Source organism: Cyclopterus lumpus, chromosome 15, assembly GCF_009769545.1.
Source record: "Cyclopterus lumpus isolate fCycLum1 chromosome 15, fCycLum1.pri, whole genome shotgun sequence".
NCBI lineage: Eukaryota > Metazoa > Chordata > Actinopteri > Perciformes > Cyclopteridae > Cyclopterus > Cyclopterus lumpus.
In genome coordinates, this window is record NC_046980.1 from 11,286,705 (window position 1) to 11,308,745 (window position 22,041).

Sequence of the window (22,041 nt, forward strand, 5' to 3'; positions counted from 1 at the left end):
GGGTTCTAGTCTTTGTTCGGTCATGACATAAATCATTTCCCCAAAGAGCAAGGTCATCAAATTACTAGTTTTGTCTGCTCCATAGTCAAATTTAGTTAACGCAAATATATTTCATTTACAATTAAACTAAAAGACTTGCAGCAAATGATCACATTTGAAAAGCTGGAAAGAAAGTTTGGCCTTTGTAATGATTATTTTAATTATCAATTAATCTATCAATTATTTTCTTGATTAATTGGTTGTTAATTAGGTGTTTAGTTTTCCTGAAGTGACATTTTCAAATGTTGCATGGTCCAACAAGAGTCACGCTACCAGCTCTACTTGAATATTGAATATGTACTGCTCTGCTATTTTATTTCATTTTAGTGTATTGTATATCGTAACCTTGCTAGTTAAATGCTAACTTCTGCATGCTAACCAGTGGTAATGCTACCAAGCATGTTATCATGCACACCTTTGATCATCAATTTCAAATCAGTAAAAAACAATTGATCAGTTATCAAACTTGTTGCTACTGATTGACTAATAACTTACTTGACTAAATGGTTCATCTCCACTTGACTTAGAGATAATTAATTGATTATTAAAATGGTTCAAGATACATTTTCTTTCAGTCATGTACAGACTAATCGTTCTATCACATAAAACTTGAATTACTCTTTTCTACTGAAGAGAATGACACATTTCTGTAAAGTTTTGTTTCACGCAAAGTTTAGTTTTAGTTTTCCAGTTTCTTTATACTGCTGAAGGATAATAAAGTCCCTCTTCATTTGCACTGATTGCATCTGAAAGTTTTAGTCCTCAGACAGACCCAGAATATTTTCTGTGAGAAACGCTCTTGTACAAAATATGAGTATTTCATTTAAGTATTAAAGGTCTGTGATGGGCTACAGTTAGCCTGTGAGAGCCAAGGGAGCAAGTGCATGTCACTATAAGTCAATATTATAACCCCCAGCCCTCAGTGTACAAAGTATTCATTGGGAGGTAGGGAAATCAGGCAATTAAGGGAGCTGTGGACATGGATGAGAGACGACAGCCAATGGGGGAGTGCAGAAGCAGCCAGGAAAGCTTGAACCTCCTGTCCCCCTGAGGGAGCTGACTGGTCCACATCCCTCAGCCCACTGCAGAACAACCACTTAATCACAATGCTTATTCAAATCAACTCTGGGAATTCAGGTAGTATTACTGTGGAGAATGGAGCATGATTTTAGGTGACACTTGTCACCCATGTTGTTTACTCCACATTCTTGATGAGGAGACTTCCCTAAAATGAGAAGCGGCCTCAATGCAATAATAAATTGCCTAATTTTTGGTAATTCCATCACCAGTTTATCTAGAAGAAATAACTCTCCCACAAACCCTAACATGCGAAAAGCATAAAGCTGGGCATTTCCAGCCTTGGGAACACGTTCTATTTCTGTCCAACACGGATGGCTCACATTTTGCCTCGGTGCTCTCACTGTTTGAGATTGGACTGCAGAAGTGGAGATGGAGAAGAGAACTACTGACACACACATACACACACCTGCTCCTGGCCTTTTTGAAGGGCCTGGAAACACCTGCTGCTGTAAGTGGATGCAAAGATGAGGTCTCTAGTGATCAGAAACCGGTTTGATCAGTGTTGAAGACGACCCGGCTGGACTCGGCATCCAATCTGAACACTTCAAAGACAAAAATTGCAGCTTGATACATGATTCATTTCTTCTTTCTGTTCAACATCACTAAACACCACCCTTCTCTAGCGAGAAAGACGTTCCTATTGTTACTGCAGCTACTGCCAACTGTATGTAACCATTAGTTTGTTTTCTGCTGTTTCAACCTATTCCCTAGCTTTGAATTATTTACCACAAAAAAGCAGTCCTATGCCCAGTTGTCAGTCTGCCAGCCTCAATTGTGTTCAAGCAAAATTATTCATATGACCAAATCTCTGCATAATTGAAGTGTGGAGTCAAAGGTGTATTTTATTGTTCTTCAACGCGCACCGGATGTTCACTGTCCTGTCAGCAGTCTTCATGGCACCGTCTGTAACCGAGAGGAATCCCTCATTCAAAGGTCCCATGATGCTGACAAGGAGACGGTCAGTCTGTTTTAGCTGGAGGAGCGAATGAGAAGTGGCAACAGGTGAATGTTAGAGGTTTGATCCCCTGTGTGGCCATACGTGTTAAAGCATCCTTCAGAAGCATAACTCCTCACTCTTTCTGCAACCCTTTTATCAGCAGTAACACACTGGCTTTCCAGTGCAACATCCAAACTAGGAAGGAGTAAAAAAGAAAATGTCCTGCCTGAGGGATCAATACAAGTATATCATAAATTCAAGGAAGAAAATAAATTCCGCCGAGCCTGGTTAAAATTCATGTTGCCGATTGGTGTTACTGAAACTGCCTGAATGTAAAATAACCTGCAATGCACCAGTACATGAACGCTGCTTCATACTGTGACACATCCCTGCGTATGCCTCAGACAAATATATATATATATATATATATATATATATATATATATATATATATACACACAATGCCATTATGTTTTAGCTTACTCACACTGACAAATATAAGGGAAAGGCTGGAAATCTATAAATATGTTTATCAACAACCTCACCCATGTAGAGGCCAACACTAGCAATGAATGGAAGCTAACAATTATCGTCTGTGTAGCCAAAGCTTACTTTACTTACTTATCTGTGCCAGTGACCTCTGTCATTGTCAAAAAAGATTAACAATGTTATTACAACAAACCTGGGCATTGTAGTTATTTTGAGGAAATCCCACCCTGGCTTTTTCAGGTCACTCTGGATTCACTGTAACATTTTCTCACCTCACTATGAAGGATGTCCTTTGACAAAAATGTGAGTGAGAGCTTCACAGTGTGACAGAGCTCTTACAATGTGCTTAGAAAAGGTAGAAACGGACAGGATAGAAAATGAGAAGTGATCACAAAGAGCCGGCATGGTTTTTTTGTTACTATCTTTCAGCACAGATGTGTGCTTCTAAATGTGTGTGTCTGTTTTCATGCACGTGTACTGTGCAGGTGTGTATGTGGGTCACATCATCACCTTTCTTTACTGCTGTCCCAATTTCTGCTCCACTGCTGGGCTAGTTTTTGATTTATTGGCCACTTTTTACCCAAACACTGAGCAGGTGTTTTTGTGTCAGATTACAAGTGGTCACAGTGCCCCCTGCAGGCACAATGGAGGTTCTGCAGAGTCAAGACAGCTTGTGTGATTATCTCATATTCCTATTTTCATTCGGATCATATACATATAATGTTTATAAAATATACTATTTGTTACACATTCCGAGGCTGAATGTTTGAATTACTTGCTTTACTTGTCATACCTGGAACAAAATGTATCATGCAAGATCCTACTTTCTTTACAATAAGACTACTTTTTGGTAGACTTGAAGAAAAAATAATGACATTACAAAACATGATAGAATTTCATGCACACACTTTCCAGGCTCAGGTAATACCCTCATATCAATGTGGAGTGGCAGAGAGAAGCTTTTAGAAATGCCTCACCATAATTACAGCAATTTAGGACAATTTGAATAACGTTAAGCACATCTAAGTGCAGTTTAAAGAGCAGCTGCTTTCGGAAGGATAGTTGGAAGGATTTCTTTTTTCAGTTTTAGAACCACGGACAACTCTGGATGGAAAAAAAAAAAGCATTTCAATTTAACCATGGGTAGGTGCAAAATCAAAACCAAATGTATTAAACAGTACATTCATACATTCTAAACTTAAACTGAACTTGTTATTTATGCTATTTACCTGCCATGTAAAAAATGAAATAGTCATACTGTAGCTTGACAACAGAGGGAGCCAGCGCCCTTCATGGGAGAGACAAAAAACAATTATCTGTGTGCATGAACTACCTCCTAGTGAAACTTCTCTTCAACCTTGGGTGCAAATGTTTCTTTGTTCTTGACGTTAGTAGGAGTAGCCTCCTCTAGGACAATTGGACAAGGAAAATCAGACAAACAATAGAATCAGCACAGCGCACTTCATTAGTGCTGCAACCTTAAAACCAGTATTTGCTGTTTGCATGAAGATGTTAGTTAGAGGCTTGTGACCGGTTGGAGGTTTGATCCCCAGACAAGCTGAATTAAACTGGGTGAGCAAAGGGATTGTACCGGGCAGCTTTCAGGTATGAACGTGTGTAACTGTGAGTAATCGTCGTGTTTCTTTAATTAAAATGTTCCTTTGCATCGGGTAGTGGTCAGAATCCTTCTTATCTCAGTTAAAGCATCTCTGCCGGGTGGTCCCTCAGCATAGGGTCCTATACTGGACCACAGCCTTCAGGCCTGCCTGCACATCTGGACCACACATTAAACCCATCACATGCGGTGGCTGTGAAACAACCTTAATCGGAAAATAGAAATGTGCCGCCGGGGGTTGATTCCTCTAGTGGGATGTCAATTTAATGGAGACTGTGTCCTGATTAGGCATGGGCCATTGGGGTAGAGACTGATTATAAGGGCTATCACTTGGTATTTCAACTTGACAGCATCTAAAAGATGCTGCTGGACTGTTAATAGCTCTGGTTGTAATTAAGAGGAAGTCCCCTATTACTTTATTATATGTTCAGTCTTCCACCTGGACAGTTATGTGTTGTGTGATGGAGGTTACAAACTCCCTGACTCTATTACTCTTCTTCTCTTTAACAAGTTCCCAGTCAGACATTTTATTTGAGTTTGTGGCAGCAACCATATGTGGAAGAGTTGAAACAATCCAACATGTTGTACGTATACTGGTGCCAGCTTCTCTAATGTGAATATTAAATATAACGTTGTATACACGTTGTGTGTGTATATATATATATATATATATATATATATATATATATATATATATACACATAACGTACATATAACGTGATATTTTTTTAATGATATTTCATAGGCCAAATGAGTGAATGATTACTTGAGTCATGTGAATCATTAATTAAAAAAACAGCCCTAAAGTAATCAATGTTATAATCTTGTATGTAGCATCTTCAGACTGACATCAAAGACATCAGATAGTTTATTATCATTTACTGTTTCTTTGACGCAATGATGGTTTATTTGTTTCTCTGTTTATCATGCACTGCCAACCACTGAGGACAATAACATCACTAGAAAGAGACTATCAACGTTTATAACATCACATCAAATATAATGTAATGCTGCTCTTATCATGGAGTGAATTTATATTACAATAATGCACATAGGTATTAATTTACCCCCAGGGGTGCTTTGCAAAAGATAAATTAAAAAATCTTGTGAGTGACTTTTATTTGGAAACATCCGCCTACATTACACACTAATGATCCACTATTATGATTATTGCAGTTACGGTATCAGTCACAATATCGCATAATTCTTCATAGTGTAAGGTTACACACGTGAATGAAAGATCAATGTAACTGTGGACCACCATGTAGCTCTGTAATGTAACTAAAATGGGGAGAATGTTTTGGCAACGGTTTCCTCCCTCCTACACCTCAAGGGAACCCGCCAAGGCCATTAATCCAATAAACTGCAGTTGGATGCAGTACCTTGACAGCCGCCTGCCTCCACAGATGAGATGCTCTCAAGCTGTAGGAAGAGGGAAAGTTAATTTGACTTGACCTTTCTGGTACTTGAAACAAGCTGTTATTTAGGACTCCACGTCACCAACCCCCCTTGTCCGTTCTCCCGGCTGAAGAGTTATTAAGTGTGAGGGCAGCGATACAGACTCTTCACTTCCTTAATGAACCCTCCGTTCTCGTGTTTACAGCCCGCTACCTGGTTCCCATACTGAGAAGGAGCCAGAAGTGACCTGCACTGGAACAGTGGAGGGAGAGACGCTTCAGAGAAGATTACAAATTCACTTACTAGTGTTATTATTTCTTTCTTTCAGAAAGAAGCAAACACTGAAATCCTTTTTTTAGTTTACTGAAATGAGAATGCTGCCAATATTTGATATTCATAATAACTGCACCATTAATATTCATAGTCATATTAAAATGAATTGACCAGTTAAGTTTCTGTGTACATAACCTCATCTGCTTTACTCCTATAGTGGAACTTGATTATAAGTTAAAGTTGGGAAAAATGTTGATAAACTAGAACGTTATTGAAAGTGCAATTGTACAACAAACGTAAGAGTATGCAGCCATGCTAGCATCTCTGTGAGCGTTGAGTTCAAAGTACATTTTAGCCTGTACAAGTGATGCTGATGGGGAACATGGAGTCCAATAGCTGTCAAGACAGCTCACTCAAAACCATGAACCAACTTTGTGTTTGCACCTGAGGAGAGTCAACGGATCCGCAAAGTCAGTAGGATACATCATCTGGACACCATGTCTGTACAAGTATTTATACCATTTAAAGGTAGATGTTGAGATATTTAACTGGATAAGGGAATATTTGTATCCAGCTTGATGCACTAGAGAAAAAGTCACAGGATTTCTTCACCTAATTGCTAAAGAAGTCTGATTTTGTAGAAGTCTATGAGGAAATGACCTACTTCTTACTTTATTTATTTATACCTCAGTAAACATTATAAACATGAGTTTATGGTCTCAATCTCTAGTTTCAAGTCTTCTTCAACACAACATGATGCTCATTGAGTAAATTATGGTTCCATTGAGAGTAAAATAGATGCTTTAGGGAGTGGCTCCCTTGTGATTGACAGATCGCTACCACAGTGTTGTCCGGTGTGGGAGTTGTCTGGGTTTTTGTTTTACAACTTCAACCCTTTCACAGTTTCCTGTTCATGAAAGTTAAATGTAACCTTTTGGTGTTATTCAGCGTTAAGTTGTACTTGGCTTCATCTTCCTGAGTCACCTCTGGTTGCAAAAAAAAATTCTGAACTCGAGGCTTCAAAACTGTAGTCTATAAACTAATATTTAACGTCACAGTGACAAATTGCACATCTTATACATAGTATATGAGTCTATCCCATTGACTATTCACAAGAAATGTAAAATATCACCATCATGGTGGTACAAGGAGAAAGGTCCTGGGATCATCAGTCTGTGGATTCCATTCTCTGGGGAACATGAATGTGTTTAAAATCAGGAGTAGTTTTATTTTTTAAATTAATTTTATTGGAAATGAAATGGCATTAACAAATATGTTAATGTTTTGGCAAAGAGGCAACTGCTACAGCGCAGACATCTGTACCAAAAAGCTGCTGTACACAAATAAAGCGGGGCCTGTTTACTCACATTGGCACAATTGGTTCATTTAGATCAGACTGCAATGCATCATTTATTCATACACACACCTTTTAGCACTCTGAGTCAATCATCTTTCACAATCAAGTGCTCCGTGCAGTCTGATTTGCAGCTGAAGCACTGCTATGCTTAATCAATAGAATAGATTTCAGATTACCTCATTTTCCTCCTTCCCATCTGGCTCTGGATAACAGTAAACAGCTGATTTGTAAATGTTGAAGGAGTGAATATGTATCAGGTAGATGGAACTATCAAGGATGTATCTTCAGACGAATATATTATATATATATATATATATATATATATATATATATATATATATATATATATATATATATATATATATATATATATATATATATATATATATATATGAGTGCACATTCTTACACATAGTCCATGTCTTATGTCGTTTTTTTCTTCAATGCTGTTATCCATTAAACATAACTTTCCCTCTAGCACCAGCAGCAGGTCAATGTTTTCACGTATCCAGATGGGATGGATTGGGGAAACAATATGTACTCGATAAAAAGATACATACTTTTGACTTTATTGATCCTCTAACATTTACATTTACATGTTAGAGGATCACTAATGCTAGCGCCAACACAAAGTGTGGAGTAAAATGGCTAAACAACTATTGGGATGACTGAGCATATTGTGAGCATATATTTTCAGATTTTGAAAAAACAATATGTGACATGAGCAACATAGTGGTAACCTAAACATGATATAATTGTATATTTGGAATAATAGGAAATTAGAGTATATATTTGTTATATGCTTCGTGTTTCCTATGTCTCTCTCCCGGTTTCTGCCTTTCTGAACTATCCAATAAAGGGGAAATATTTCCTGAGCAATAACAAGCCATTACTGTTTCTCTGGAGAATCAGCTTCATACACATTTCTTGTTATAGCATTTTTGCTGACTATAAGGACACATTTCCATAATGTCTTTTTTTGATATCATTTTTCTCCATAGGTACCTAACAGCAACATTGTTTTGAATGCCATATCCCATAATGTTTCAGTACTCCATTTCCAATTTTGGTTGATTCAACCATCAGTAGGAACATAATAGCAGCACTGATTGGTGCATTAAAGAACATTTGACCTGGAAAACGGCTAATGCAGCACACTCATTATTCAGCATGAATAAACATTCAAGAAAAGCATCTCTTTAGAGCGCACTAGTACATCGCTCTGTATAGAGAAGAATTATCGCCTCTCAGATCGACTTCTATCAGTCTCTGGGTAGATATACGGATTCAAAAGGCTGTGCCAATGCGGCGACCTTTTTACACTTTTCTATTGCTCATGCACGCTTTTCCCTATTCATATGTGTTAGAAAGACAGAGTTGTCATGTGACGTCTCAGGGCATGGACTAGTTTCATCCTCCTCCGTGTTCTGAGTCACTGACTGGGATCTTTTAATGATCTCACCCACTCCACCTATTTCCACCCCTCTGTCTTTTCTATCAATAATAGCATGTGCACTCCAAATGAATCTTTTTGTTACCACATAAGCTGAAAATGGACAACATTAGTTACCAGTTGCAGTGCCCAAAAGGGACTCTCTCTCTCTCGCTCAGGTACTATATATATATTTTTGTGAACCTCCACAACATATTTTACCAGTTTGGGGTTATGATCTGGTCGACCTCCCAACACATATTTTGTGTCCTGTTGAGCATCTCAGCATCAAAGCTGAAATGCTGCAATCAGAGAATTCTTAAATAGAATATTCATCGATCCATCTCTCAATTCAATTGAATATAATTAAATCAAATACAGTTCAATTCAATTCAATTCAATTCAATTCAATGTGACTTTGAAGTTTCCAAAAAAAAATTTGGCCAATGCATTAAAACGCAAAAATAGACACAATATGTTTAGTATAGAAATTAACATAACAATAACACAACATTTCAACTGTAATATAATAATTAATCATTGAGAGATCGTTAAACTCTTTTAAATCTGGGATTATAGAGATATTTTCATTTATAGTCATTTTTGGAGCCACACTGTTGCACTGAATAACATGTTCCTTCATTACAATAAACACAGACTTTGTAATAGTAGGCGTTGTTCCATATGTTAGGTTCTAAAAGCACTTAATCTGCTGGATACATCTGTTTTCTGAATTTAAGCATTCACCAAAAATACTAATTTTTGAAAAGGGCATTCTTTTGAAAAAAAGAGGATTTTCAAAAAAGCATTTTTGCGTTTGGGCAGATTGTTTTTAGAGCTTTATGTCCTAGTTAGGCAGGACGTGAGTGTGAGGCAGAGTCTAAGCAGTGAATTATTCATTGCAGCTTCCTTTTAGGCATGCTCACATTCAGCTGCTTTTACACACACACACACACACACACACACACACACACACACACACGCAGAGCCACTGCAGACAGTGTGTATATATGTCTTTAAAGACATTGATGCAGGGTCACAGGACATGCATCATTCACAGCTCAATACTGAGTAGTTCAATTTGCAACACTGTCAACATTCTGCTTTCCTCTGATGGATTTATCTGTTTGTGTACGACGGCTCCTCAGGTGTAAAACACAAGTGACATGCAGAATGACATATTCAATATTTACAGAGGAGAGGATTTCACTCTACCACAACGTGAGATGGACAGCTCTCAGTTTCAAAGTATTATGAAACACGATGTGAAGCTTTAAATTGTCACTTCAGGTTTCAAAACCAATTTCTGTGGTTGTTAGAAAGACGAAACAGACGAGAGTCAAGAGGCACTCAACAATGTTTTCAGAACCTCTTGAATGAGCCTGAAAATGCGACCCACTTCAGCACTTAGCAGTACAATTTGGACTGTGATGACTTTGCCCCCACCCCCTCCCCCCCAAATGGTACACAGTAGAGTAATTCAATTCAGTAGAATAATTCAATCATTTTTATTATGGCAATGAAAATAATATGAGAATCATATTATGAGGTAAATATGTACTATGCATCAACTTAAATTTAAAGTTGCAGTATTAGTGTGTATCTCATGCTGCCTTTCATTCAATTATATTATTATTACATTATATTATTATACAGCTGAGTTTTGAGTGCATTGCATAAACACGACAACACAAATTAATACTCCCAAGTCAGTGGTGACCACAGGGGAAATTGGTCAAAGTCAACTTGAGTTCAGCTCAGATGGAGGTCTGATCTGTCTGAGTCTGATGAGTCAAAGTGCACTCTCAGTGTATTGTATGTTTGAGCTGGTATTAGTCCAGGTGACTGACAGCATCCTCCCACAAAGCAGATAGTTCATCTGTTAGTTTCAGTGGAAATGTAGAGCTGGCTTCCTGGAAATCACGCTGGGAAGCTCGCCATCTACTGGAGTCGTTGGATCTTCCTCACTGCACCTCACTCAATAAAAGACACAACCTGCAATTATAAATAGGCTAATAGTCTCTGAGTTTCTCTTATGTTGAAAAACATCATACTTAATTATATAATATCATTAAAGTATGCTCTGACTAAATGCAAATACTTAACATATTGAAAAAATAATAGTTACTCTCTAGTTGAAATTGCAGAAATGATTCAAATTGTATTATAATTTAAGTTGTTTTGTAGTACAAAATATACTAAGCATATATACAGAAATTCAAATATCAGACAGAAAAGTATAATTGATAATAATAATAATTTGCCAAAATCTGAGTAAGCAATACTATCTTAAACAATAAACATTACACCTACAAAACCTCAGTAAAGCAAACATTGTATTTATCTGTGACAACCCAGTTTCACCAATTGAGTAAACACAACCATTTTGGTAGCAGTAACCAGAAAACATAAGAACACAAATTAGAAAGAAATCCATGTCGTTTTTCTTTTAATATGTTGCATATTTCTAAGAAACTTACACTTTAAACATATACATTTCCCTTTCGACTCTTGACATTCTCAAAGCACCTGAACGTGCCAGTGCTTTCCGTGGACATGACCTTGTTGCTTACCCAACGAACCGGTGACCTCCTGCCGCGCTGCAGGAGGTCAATTGTGGGGGGAATTGGTGAAACAAAATATTCAACTAAAATGTTCACAACTGTAGGGTCTAAAGAACAACAATTAAGGCTGTTCTGTTCAGCTGGTTTAAAAAAACCAGACACCAAAATGCCGGAGCATTAAACAAGACCTTCAGACATTTTGGGGATTCCATGCGGTATACAATACAGGATTAGCTCGTTCCCCACCCACACACACACAAACACACACCTTACTGCATTGTTTCCATCACATCTGTCACGGAGTCCTTAGTATGCGTGCGCGGTGCCCAGGCGAGACCGCGCAGCCACGGGGGCTCGGGAAGGACAGCCGGGCACAGCTGCCTCGGGACGGGGGGTGCTGGGTGCTGGGAGGTGATGCTGATGCTGTAGGGGGGGACTGATGGATGTGTGACGTTGGCGAATTGCAGCAGTTGCCAAACTGTACGTGAGGAGAGACCAGCCAGGACGCACAGCATTCAGCAGATTTGAGGAGGGAAGGCAAGTGGAGGAAGGGGGTGGGGGGATACGACAGAGGCAGAAGAAGAAGAAGAAAAAAAAAACACCAAGAAGGAGTTGGATGGATGCGGGGGGACAGAGAGCAGGAGACCGGCTCTAGAAGCAGCAAGGGTCCCATCAAGTGGTCTGGTGTCTGCACCAAATCAGCTTCAGGGATGTAGTCGAAGCGGGTTAGAGCTCAGCCCATCCGAGCTCATCATCATGAAGAAACACTCCGCAAGGGTTGCCCCGCTGTCCGCCTGCAACAGTCCGGTGCTCACCCTCACCAGAGTGGAAGGTAGGGGGAGTTCATATCATAGACCATCTGCAACCCCGTAAACTGGGGCTGCTGGCGGCTGCGCATGCAGCCTGTTATGTCTTTTCACATAATTACTCTACATTTAGAAGCATCCTTCTGTTGATTTGATGGGGAGAGGATTCCTGCTGAAATATTTCTCTCAGGGCTTACTAATTAAAAACATGGCTCAACTTTAGGACATCTTACTGCGAGCGAGGTAAAAAAACAACAACGCGGGGAGCAATCAAGCGCGCAACTTACCGTCAAATCTGTAATGCAACAGCTATATGTAAACAATTTGACGGAGGACAGCAGCATAATCAATTGTCTGCATAGAAGTCACCAAATGCACCACATCATTAATCACATTATTTATGTATGAGTTTCCTTCATAGTGTGGTGTTGCTAGAGAAAAACCCAAATGAAGCCTGAAATAGACCTGCTTTGTCAGAATTACTGTCATTGACGCATCGATGTTTGGGGGGGGGGGGGGGCATCCCGGGCTGGTTACTGTGCTAAATTCACTGGTCCATAGGGAGGATCTTAAGTTGTTATTGCAGCAGGGATTCCCCCTCACTCTCCACCCTCATGGCTGCAAGAGTCACAGCTGCAATACCAGAACGTCATGTCAGATGGGAAGTGAACCACCAGTAAACGTATTAATGTAAACTGGAAACTGGTTTTCAGTCTGTCTTTAGTGGCTTCATTATCAGTCTTACGTTAGGTTTCCCAATCTTGCAGGAGCACCTTTACAACATTTCTCTCTAAAATCATTTAGGGACAACTCTCTGACTGCGTGAGTGTGTGAGTGAGTGTGTGCGTGTGTGTGTGTGTGTGTGTGTGTATGTGTTGCTGGATCCCCTGTCCTGTCATCTTAAATGCGTAGTATCATTCAGCAATGTTTTCCTCAGCCTCATGCAAAGCAGCGGTGTTATGCATTCTTTAATCCACCCCCCAGCACAGAGGACTAGTGAATGTCTCAGTGTTTGGCATAAGTACAGTTAACACTGAATTGGCTGCTGATTTCACAGCATTGTAGCGCTTTGCATCTATAGTAAACCATATCTCAGACAACTTAAGGAAGAATAAGGATTGAAGGAAATTACTGAACGATTTGTGGGTACAAAATGCATTATTTGCATGTCTCTATAACTTTTATTTTGTATAACTGTGTATGGTTTAAACACACATACACTTGTCATGGTGCAAGAAAGTCGTCCAAAGAGGTTTTGATGCCTTACAAATAAAATGATTTGATCAGCTAAATGTTACGCTGCAGGGAGCTTCACTTTGTGCAGTGCAGTAAAGTAGTGCTTGAATAAACACCGCTGGCAACCAGTCAACTTGTGACACCACAGAAAGAAAAGGTAATTTTCAAAATGTCAGTGTAGCTGAGTCATATTTAATACATTATTACAACAGTTAATTATGGAGACAATAACATAAACACTTCTGCTCTGCTGCAGTAGTTTTGGGAGTCATAACTTACCCAATGCTTGCTGACTTTGTCAGTGAAGCTTAACTTTACCTCCTATTGTTTGGGAGTTCACAATAGTTTTATTAATGTGATAATATATGAAAATACTTCATTATTCATCACTTATGACTCGACCAGCTGTTAGAATGTGAATGAGGAATTCTTCCGCAGTTTCATATGGACACTCCAGAAATGAAATTCACTAACCATATGCTGTTTAAACTGTGTTGCATATTCACATACTTTAAGGCATTCCGGATAACCTCAGAATAATCACTGCTGCTGCCAACGATTGTAAGCTTATTAGTGCATATGCCAGCGCAAAATAATTTATTTTCAGAATAGCTGCGATGGTGGGTTGTTATTTGACAAGCTTCTATATTAAGAATTAACACGAGCTGTGCAGTGGATAGAAAAAGGATTGTAAATGTGTGTGTTGTGGTTGATACAGCATTGTAAATCGTTGAAGCTTTAGGGTTTATGATGTGAATGTGCGGCTCCCCATTTCAGCAGCTGCTTTGAAAGGAGGAGGGAATCGCAGGGGTCCACAGCGGATCAACACACCGAGACTCCGCTCCTTATGTAACTCTGCCTCCAAAACCTCTGTTCCCATCACTAATAACCTGCACCCCAAATGTCAAAGAGTTAGTGTAGGATCTTCAGTGGTCTCTCTGTTGTCTTCTTTTGTTTGTGTCCAGTTAACATCCACAGTGGCACAGAATATTATTGTGGTGAGGTTAAAATTTCTCCATTTGCAACATCTCATCTGGTACTATCAAGTCAGATGCAGCCTGCTTTGCTCTGGAGGGAAAGGTGGCCACTAATCAATTCTGACATCAGACTTAGTGGTAGAATCTTGAGAGAATGAGGCAGCATATCCCAGATTAATCCAATATTCCCCTTAATGCTTTTGTTTTGTTGATCAAGATCCACTGTCTTCATCTGCAGTATTTACCTCTTCTTATGTGTGCTCTCGTGATGAATCCACCCAACCAACGGCCCATGGTTGATACTTATTGATTTCTCTTTAAATATGTTTCTAGTGATGATGTCTTTGGGGAATATCTGTTGTGTCATCATAGGCAGGGGTAAGAAGTTCATAAAAATCCCTTTAATCTCTGTAATTTCATTACACGCTTGGAAAGAGAACAGGCGTCTTTGAAATGATTCAGTGTGCATACGTCCCTGAGGAAGCTGGTCATATTTCACCAGTTGCTTGTATGAGCAAGCTGAACGGTTTCCAGGGCTCTATGCACCTTAACCACACGTCAATCGACTGATAGCAAATGATGACTGTTCACACACAGAAGTAGAGGTTTAACTGACTCATTTACGGACTAACTCATTTCACATTCGAATTGGATCTTCAGTGTTTCCCAGTGAGATGGATTATCATGTTATTGTGGACAGTGAAGCAGTTTTCTTTATTCTGTGTGCCTAAAGAGGTTTTGAGAAATATAGCAGTGTTAAGTATGCGACTCATGTGGATATTGCTTGAAGTGATGAATGTAAAGTCAGTCAATTTGTTCTGTCTGCCCTGCTCTTTCTGCACATTCATCGTCATCTTAGTAAAAGATTTGCATTTAGCAAAAGAGCGGCAGCATTTACCACTGGGCAATGGAGATTACCACTTTGAGACATGAATCATTTGGTCAATTTGGGGTGAAGAGCACAAAATCCCAAATAAAACAAAAATAACACGACTTGTTTCCTTCAAGCATATTCACAAAAGACATGAATAGAAACTTGCATCTCAAACTTGTTTGAATGCGTCCTATTTGTATGCAAATGTACATTCAGGCCTGAACAGCAAAACCCCATATATGGAGATGAAAACAAAGGTCAAACATACGTACATACGTGTTTAAGCTGCACCAGTGGCGTTAAATGATCCCCAGAAGCAGCTATGGATCTTGAAGATTTCTTCTTGAAGCTCCTTAAAACGTCTCATTTTAATCCTTTGGATGTAATTGGAGTTGACTTTGAGGGTAGTTGGAGAATCATTTTAAAAGCAAGGGAAAGGGGGCTTTCTTGCTTGATAAGTGTACAATGAATACACTGTGACAGGGCTTTTATTTGTGTGTGTGTGTGTGTGTTGAATGAGATTTTGCTGAGTAGATGGATTAATGTTATGTGCTAAATTAAATTTAAAAAATAAAAATTACTTCATCTAAATCTTGTTGGACAAACTTTTTTCTGTTGATGCAATTAAAAAAACGTATCAATCCAAAGTCAGTATTATGTAAGGCAGATAGAGTTCCTGTGTTATCAGTGGCCTTGTGGTGCATGAAGGAAGTAAAACCGCTGTTTGTGCAGACACTCAGAGTGTACACCTGCGGTGGTTGTCTATCCATTACTTCAACAGGGACGCTGTGGCCAATCTTTTAAATATTGATTTTGTCCCGAAAAGTGTTGGGACTCTTGCCAGTCTGTTAAACTGCAGGTCCATCACGCTGCAGTCACGATTGTAACGGACTGCAATATAGAGGGAGGGATGCTTCAGGACTGTGGTATATACTGTTGGCAGTGTACCCGCTGCCACATTTGAGTAATTACTATTGCTCTGCTGCAACACACAATGCATGCACACACACTGACACACGCTGGCCTGCTTGCACCAGTGTTTTGTTGTATCACTGAGTCATCGGAGGGCCGCAACCTGACCTGTATCGTGAGTATCTGTTGAACCAGGGCAGGTCAGGGCAGTGACAAACAACAAGTTTGCAACTCGGTAAAAGAAGTTGCTCCCTTGTCCTCTAAGGTTGAAGGAGAAACCGGTCGGTAATTAAGGAGAGTAGGATCAGTAACAGTCGTCCCGCCCTTGTCTGCCCTCCTGGGTCTTTGTCCCCTCGGCCCATGTGGTCCCACCTATCAGCTGGTTGATGCAGGGTGTGTTTGCGGCCTGACTCTCTGTTGTATTATTGAGCGAGACAGTCTTGTCAGATGAGCCTGCTCTGGTGAGTTGAAAGGCCTCTGACTGTCAGCTTGGCCTGACCAAGCTGACACAGCCAAGTATCACAGACTCCCAATGTCTGTCAGACTAAGAGACTACAAAGACAGTGACTGCTGCCTGTCTGTCTCCTGCCTGTCTGTCTGAGCTGACATGATACAACTACCATCTTTCTGTCGTGTGACATTTGTAGTTTATAGCTTGCTTAAACACCAAGAAATTGTACTTTTTAAACATTGCGGCTCAGACTTTAACATGTCGGAACTGACAAACTGCTTTGGGAAACATGGGATTGAAGGATTTCTTTTTATTAAGAGTACGGATGCAATGATTGATTTTGTGACAGCCAAATATCAACGGGCATTTTGCATTTATATCCTACATGCTTCATGCAAAGAAGCCCTTTCATTTTTTTTTTTTTTATCTAGATTATTACACCTAAAGGTACATTTAAGGTTGATGTTATGTACAGCATGGTATAATGTTTGATTATGAGCATGACAGAACGAGTAAGTTGCACCAGTCAATTCATATTCATCAGCAACAGAGACCCAAGAGACAGTAAGACAAGGATAAGAGTTCCTCTGAAGGGTGTATCGGTGATTGATCTGTTTACCCTCTTGAATCACTGAGGCAGAGCGCAGCAGAGCACTCTGGCTCCCACGGAGGTGTCGCCGCACAGACAAACAGACAAACCTCTCTTACCTCAGTGTCTCCAACTTGAGGTCCCAGAGAAGCAGTCCCGACAGCTGTATGGCGAACCAACACACGCCTGACGCTATCGTCAGTGCTGCCTGCTATGATCTCTGGAAGTAGATAGAATAGAGAGTGGCCCGTTCAGGGAGCTACAGAGGGACTTTCTTAGCCTGTCATGGCCAGGCTTTGTGAAGTGTGAGAAAAGGCAGCCAGGCAGTGCTCTGCTGGCACGTTTGGGATTTGCAGCTATCAGCAGGAGAGATCTGCACTGCAGAGTCTGCACGGGGAGGGAGGAGAGCGTGAGTGGAAATGAGGCTGGTCAGGAAGCAGGGAAGGATGGGAACATGCACTGAGATGGGAGATAATAAATCCCCAAACACCAATCGGAGTACTTCGACCCCACTGGAAGAAGCATGCATAGTCAATCCTCTCCCTATGAAGTGCTCAAGGTACTTACAAATGAGCAAATACAGATAGATTTACTGTGCCTTTTATTAGCACATGGACTGATTTGTCAACATATTTACATACAGGTGAAGAAATGTCACACAGAACAAGTGGATTTTCCATCTAAAAAGGAAAGAAGTATTGGACAATCCACTGTGATAAAGTCCCAGCAGCACTGAAATATTATCATTTTATTTTGATAAATGCTTTAAGTCATTTTCTTTTAACACTTGCTTAAGACCACCTATAACTGTGCACACAGAATTCCATGTTGTTGTAGGCTGAGTGGTTGGGATGGAAGCATTTGAGGAGGAGAAGACATCTATGCAGCTGTCAGAGTGGATCCAAAGCTGGACCTACAAGGATGCCAAACACTTTCTTCCTGTCTCCAGTGATTTTGCAGATGGCTGTTAGGTTCAGTTAAGCACATTTGGACATAGATTGTGTTGAATGAGTGGAGATACTTTCATCATGTATTGAATTGAACATTTTAGTTGGCACCATAATCTGCAATTACATCTATCGTATTCTGTTTTTGTGTGAAAAGGTTGAGATTAATTATTAGGTATTATGAAAGCAAATACACTTCATCAAACCAAAGGGTTGCGTGTGCCTGCTTTTTACCACAGTCACGTCTGACCTTGACAGTTGACATTTGATTACAAACCAATAAGGTTAAGAGTTTTCAGTTAATCATTTAACAGTTAAAGAAGGAGACTCCTTCTGGGTGTTTCAATCCTGGTACATGGCTTCAAATGTCATTAGTGGAGGAGCCTTTCCATCTCACTCAGCCACTCTACTGACCCAGCTCTCTCACACTGATGAATTCAGCAATGCTCCATATTGTTTACCATCGGCTTTCAAGGTTGATACAGTGTCATTAGTCACCGTCGGGCTCAGGAATGAAATACATTACCATCAAGCCATTGGGGAACAAAGGAATATACATTGATGCCTCAGCATTAAATCAAAGAAGCTTTAATTAATAATGTATGCTACTATGTTCCATTTAATACAATGCGTAACCTAGTATCTTCAGAGTATTATGGTAAGAGCTTATTTGAAGTGTGACAGGACCCTTAATGTTGTCATGACACTTCATTGAGTGTGTTCACATGTGCCAGAGCTGGAAATGCTTGGCTGGGACCCAGAGCCACTCTGGGGCTGATTGGCTTGGCCCGTCACTGCATTTGGAAGATTAAACTGTGCTGCAGTATGGAGCAGCGGCCAGGGCCACGGGACGTGGGACGGAGGCCCAGGAAGGAAAAAAACTGGGCGGCGTAAACAAGACATGACCTTCAGAACAAGACAAAGAGGCTTTGAGCTCAGAATAGAGAAACCTAATTCTCACCATGTGCCAAAGACTTTGACAGACATCCTTGTGCATCTGGCTCTTTTTTTTGATCTTTGCCGATTCATCATTTATTGCAAGAACACACAATGATCTTGAATCATCTTTCATTGCTGCCAAATTTGCCACAGGACTATCAGAGCTGTCAATTGCTTTCCCCCCACTCAGGAGCAGGAGGCATTGTTCAGGATACCCAAATAATGCAGCACAATTTCATCTTAATTGCATCACATTTTCACAGCAGATGAACAGAAATAGGAATTTCTGGTTATGCATTCTGCAGAGAGCCAGGGGAAGCCGGGGCATTAGCATGGGCGTTAGTCATCAGTTATGTTAATCTGTGACAACCTGGCAAGGTCAGAAGCAGCTCTTCCAGGAAGAATGACTCGTCATACAGGACGTGATGTATACAGCTTTTCTGTTAAATATGTAGCAAGTTGCTTATATGACAACTTTCACCGTTAGTGTGACCCCAACTTACGTTAGATTCATGTCATCTTTTTGAAGTGCGATCTGTATTCCAGCCAACAGTGAAGATGAATCGGCAAAAGGCTCCCTGCGGCACATCATTACCTTCGAGAAGCACCATTAGGGAGATCCCTCAGTTTTAACTGGTTGGAAGGCTGGAAGCTACAGAAGACGCATGGTGCATATCATCATACAGCCGTTATGAAACAGAGCTGATATGAGGTTGTTTTCTGTGTGGTCTTCTCACTTCCCTGATTGAAAAGTTGTGGTTTGCAGTTTTCTTCTCTGTGGTGAAAGTATAGCTGTAGACTTTGTTTGGTTTAAGATTTATAAATCCGTAGATGAGTATAGTGGTAGTACTCCCATTAGTTTAACTAACATAATTTAACACAAGATTAAATTTAGGATGCCACCAATTTTTTTAAAAATAGGGAAAACTTAATCAATTAAATACTAATCTCAGGAGTTCTTCTAAAAATGTACAGGGACTGCTACAGATAGGTAACAAACAGTTGATGAATATCACTGAATAAAACCTGATCAATTGAATACAGAATGAATTAAACAACATAAATAGACATTGTTGTCATGATGCAGACATACCTATGTAGATATACAGGTGTACCTATATGCATAATAAATGAATGGATACGATTAATGTCTGCATTTCAGCACAAATCAGTGTGAGAGACGAGAGAATCGTTTTTTCCTCTTGGACAACAGGATGGTGGTCTGAGCTGTGGTCAGGCAGAATAATCAACATCCAGATTATATGGCGAGAAACTCAAATTATTGTATTAGTGAGTTATATCAATTGAAATAGACTAAATGAGAAACTACTCAGATATGTTGATTATATCATAAGGAGTCATAGAATGGCGAGTCAACAGGAGGTCCAAAACCTCTTTGTCAACCTCAATGTCTAGGAACTCTTCCTATTACTAAACGTTGTTGTTGTATTTGTGTTTGTTGCTATATGGACTCGTGATAGCTCAGCAAAACATATTAGCAAAGGTACGTGTTGCGTCAAAACTGTTTCATGAAGTCGTTTGGCCACAGTGGGATGGGTCTCTGTGTCCCATCGTTGTTTGGAGGACATAATAAACACAGTATCCATAAGTAAGTGCAATGACTCGAGCTAACAGCATGACTTTGGTAAGTGAATCAACTGTGACGCACAGTGAGTGGGACAGAAAACAGCACATCAACACTTTGCCTCAATTCACACATTATTGAAGAAGTATGGACGCTATTAGGCTCTGACACACACACACACACACACACACACACACACACGTCATTGTAACTCACGAGGTGGAGATGAGGTCGCCTTGGATTGGATATCAGATCTGCCCTCTTTTGTCCTCTATTTGGCTGCAGCCTGTCACACTTGATCACCACATTTTTAACTCAGATGTCTGATTGATTACCTTCAAGTTCAAATTAAACTGTGAAAGAAGCTATCTTTAGCTGGAATAAGGTGGCAAGACATGAGTGACCTGAAGTCATTCACAGATAGAAAAGGGTTTCCTATAGGCTCCAACAACAGATTTACAGCAAGAGACAAACAAAGAATGATTATACGTTATGTAGAATGCTAATGTAAAAACTATATTCCTGATAGAACAAACTGCCTCTATCAGTGTGTTCAGCTGTCAATCTACCATGTGTGTGTTCATGTACAGGAGAAGAGCGCATCAGGGAGACTGTGGTGGGCACCACAGACCCACAGTCGGCTGGCGGTACGGCCGGAGTGGAGTCCGGCTCCAGCAAACTGAAGCTCCACTGCTGCATCCGAGTAACAACCGTACAGGTGCAGAAGGCCCTGTGGGGGGTCGTCATGGTGATATGTGTGTGCTCCTCCTGGGCTGGGTCCACACAGCTGGCCAAGCTGACCTTCAAGCAGTTTGACGCCCCCTTCACCCTCACCTGGTTCGCCACCTCCTGGAACTGCCTCTTCTTCCCCCTCTACTACATCGGCCATCTGTGCAAGAGTTCAGAGAGGCAGACGCCCAGACAGAGATTCAGGTAAGAAGACTCTCACTGCATGCAAGCGAGCAAGTAAAAATGACTAACCTACCACTTTAAATGGATGCATACAAAACAAAGCAAATCAACCTATAAATTAGGGCAAAAAAACAACAGGGATTGATGTATTAAAAGCATGGCTGACTTTTTCCAAAACTTGAAGTAAAGATCTATTTTTCGTCATATTCCCTACAAACTGAACCAGAGACACATTTTATATGGAGCTCAACATTTAGGTTATGATTAACAGGAATCAAATGCAACGGAACAAGTGAATGTGAACTTCCTGAACAATGTTGAGTTGACAATGCATCACAGTATCATCATTAGGGGGGACATAACTGCATTACATTGGGGTCTACTGAACATTGCTTCTTATCCACAGCAAAACCCTGTACATAATTAAAACAAAGTTGTATTGCTAAAAGTGTGTTTTCTTATTGTTAAGGCCTCGCAAAGCCAAAAACACACAACACACACATATTTATTCTGCAGCTACAACAGAAATGACTAACTGGAAATAATCAACTGTGCAAGTGAAGCGAACCAGTCAAAAAGGAATTGTTTTCTATAAAAAAACTCACAGATGACGCATTGCCTTTATCATA

At 40.1% G+C, this 22,041-nt stretch overlaps 1 protein-coding gene across 1 annotated transcript in view; it reads left to right on the forward strand.

Moving 5' to 3' along the window:
* slc35f3b (solute carrier family 35 member F3b) overlaps positions 1-22,041 on the forward strand; it is a 41,383-nt gene that overhangs the window by 10,618 nt on the left and 8,724 nt on the right. Inside the window, exon 3 of the mRNA XM_034552621.1 lies at positions 21,091-21,433. Within this exon, the coding sequence (XP_034408512.1) occupies positions 21,091-21,433 (343 nt within the window). The remainder of the gene's footprint in view (positions 1-21,090; positions 21,434-22,041) is intronic.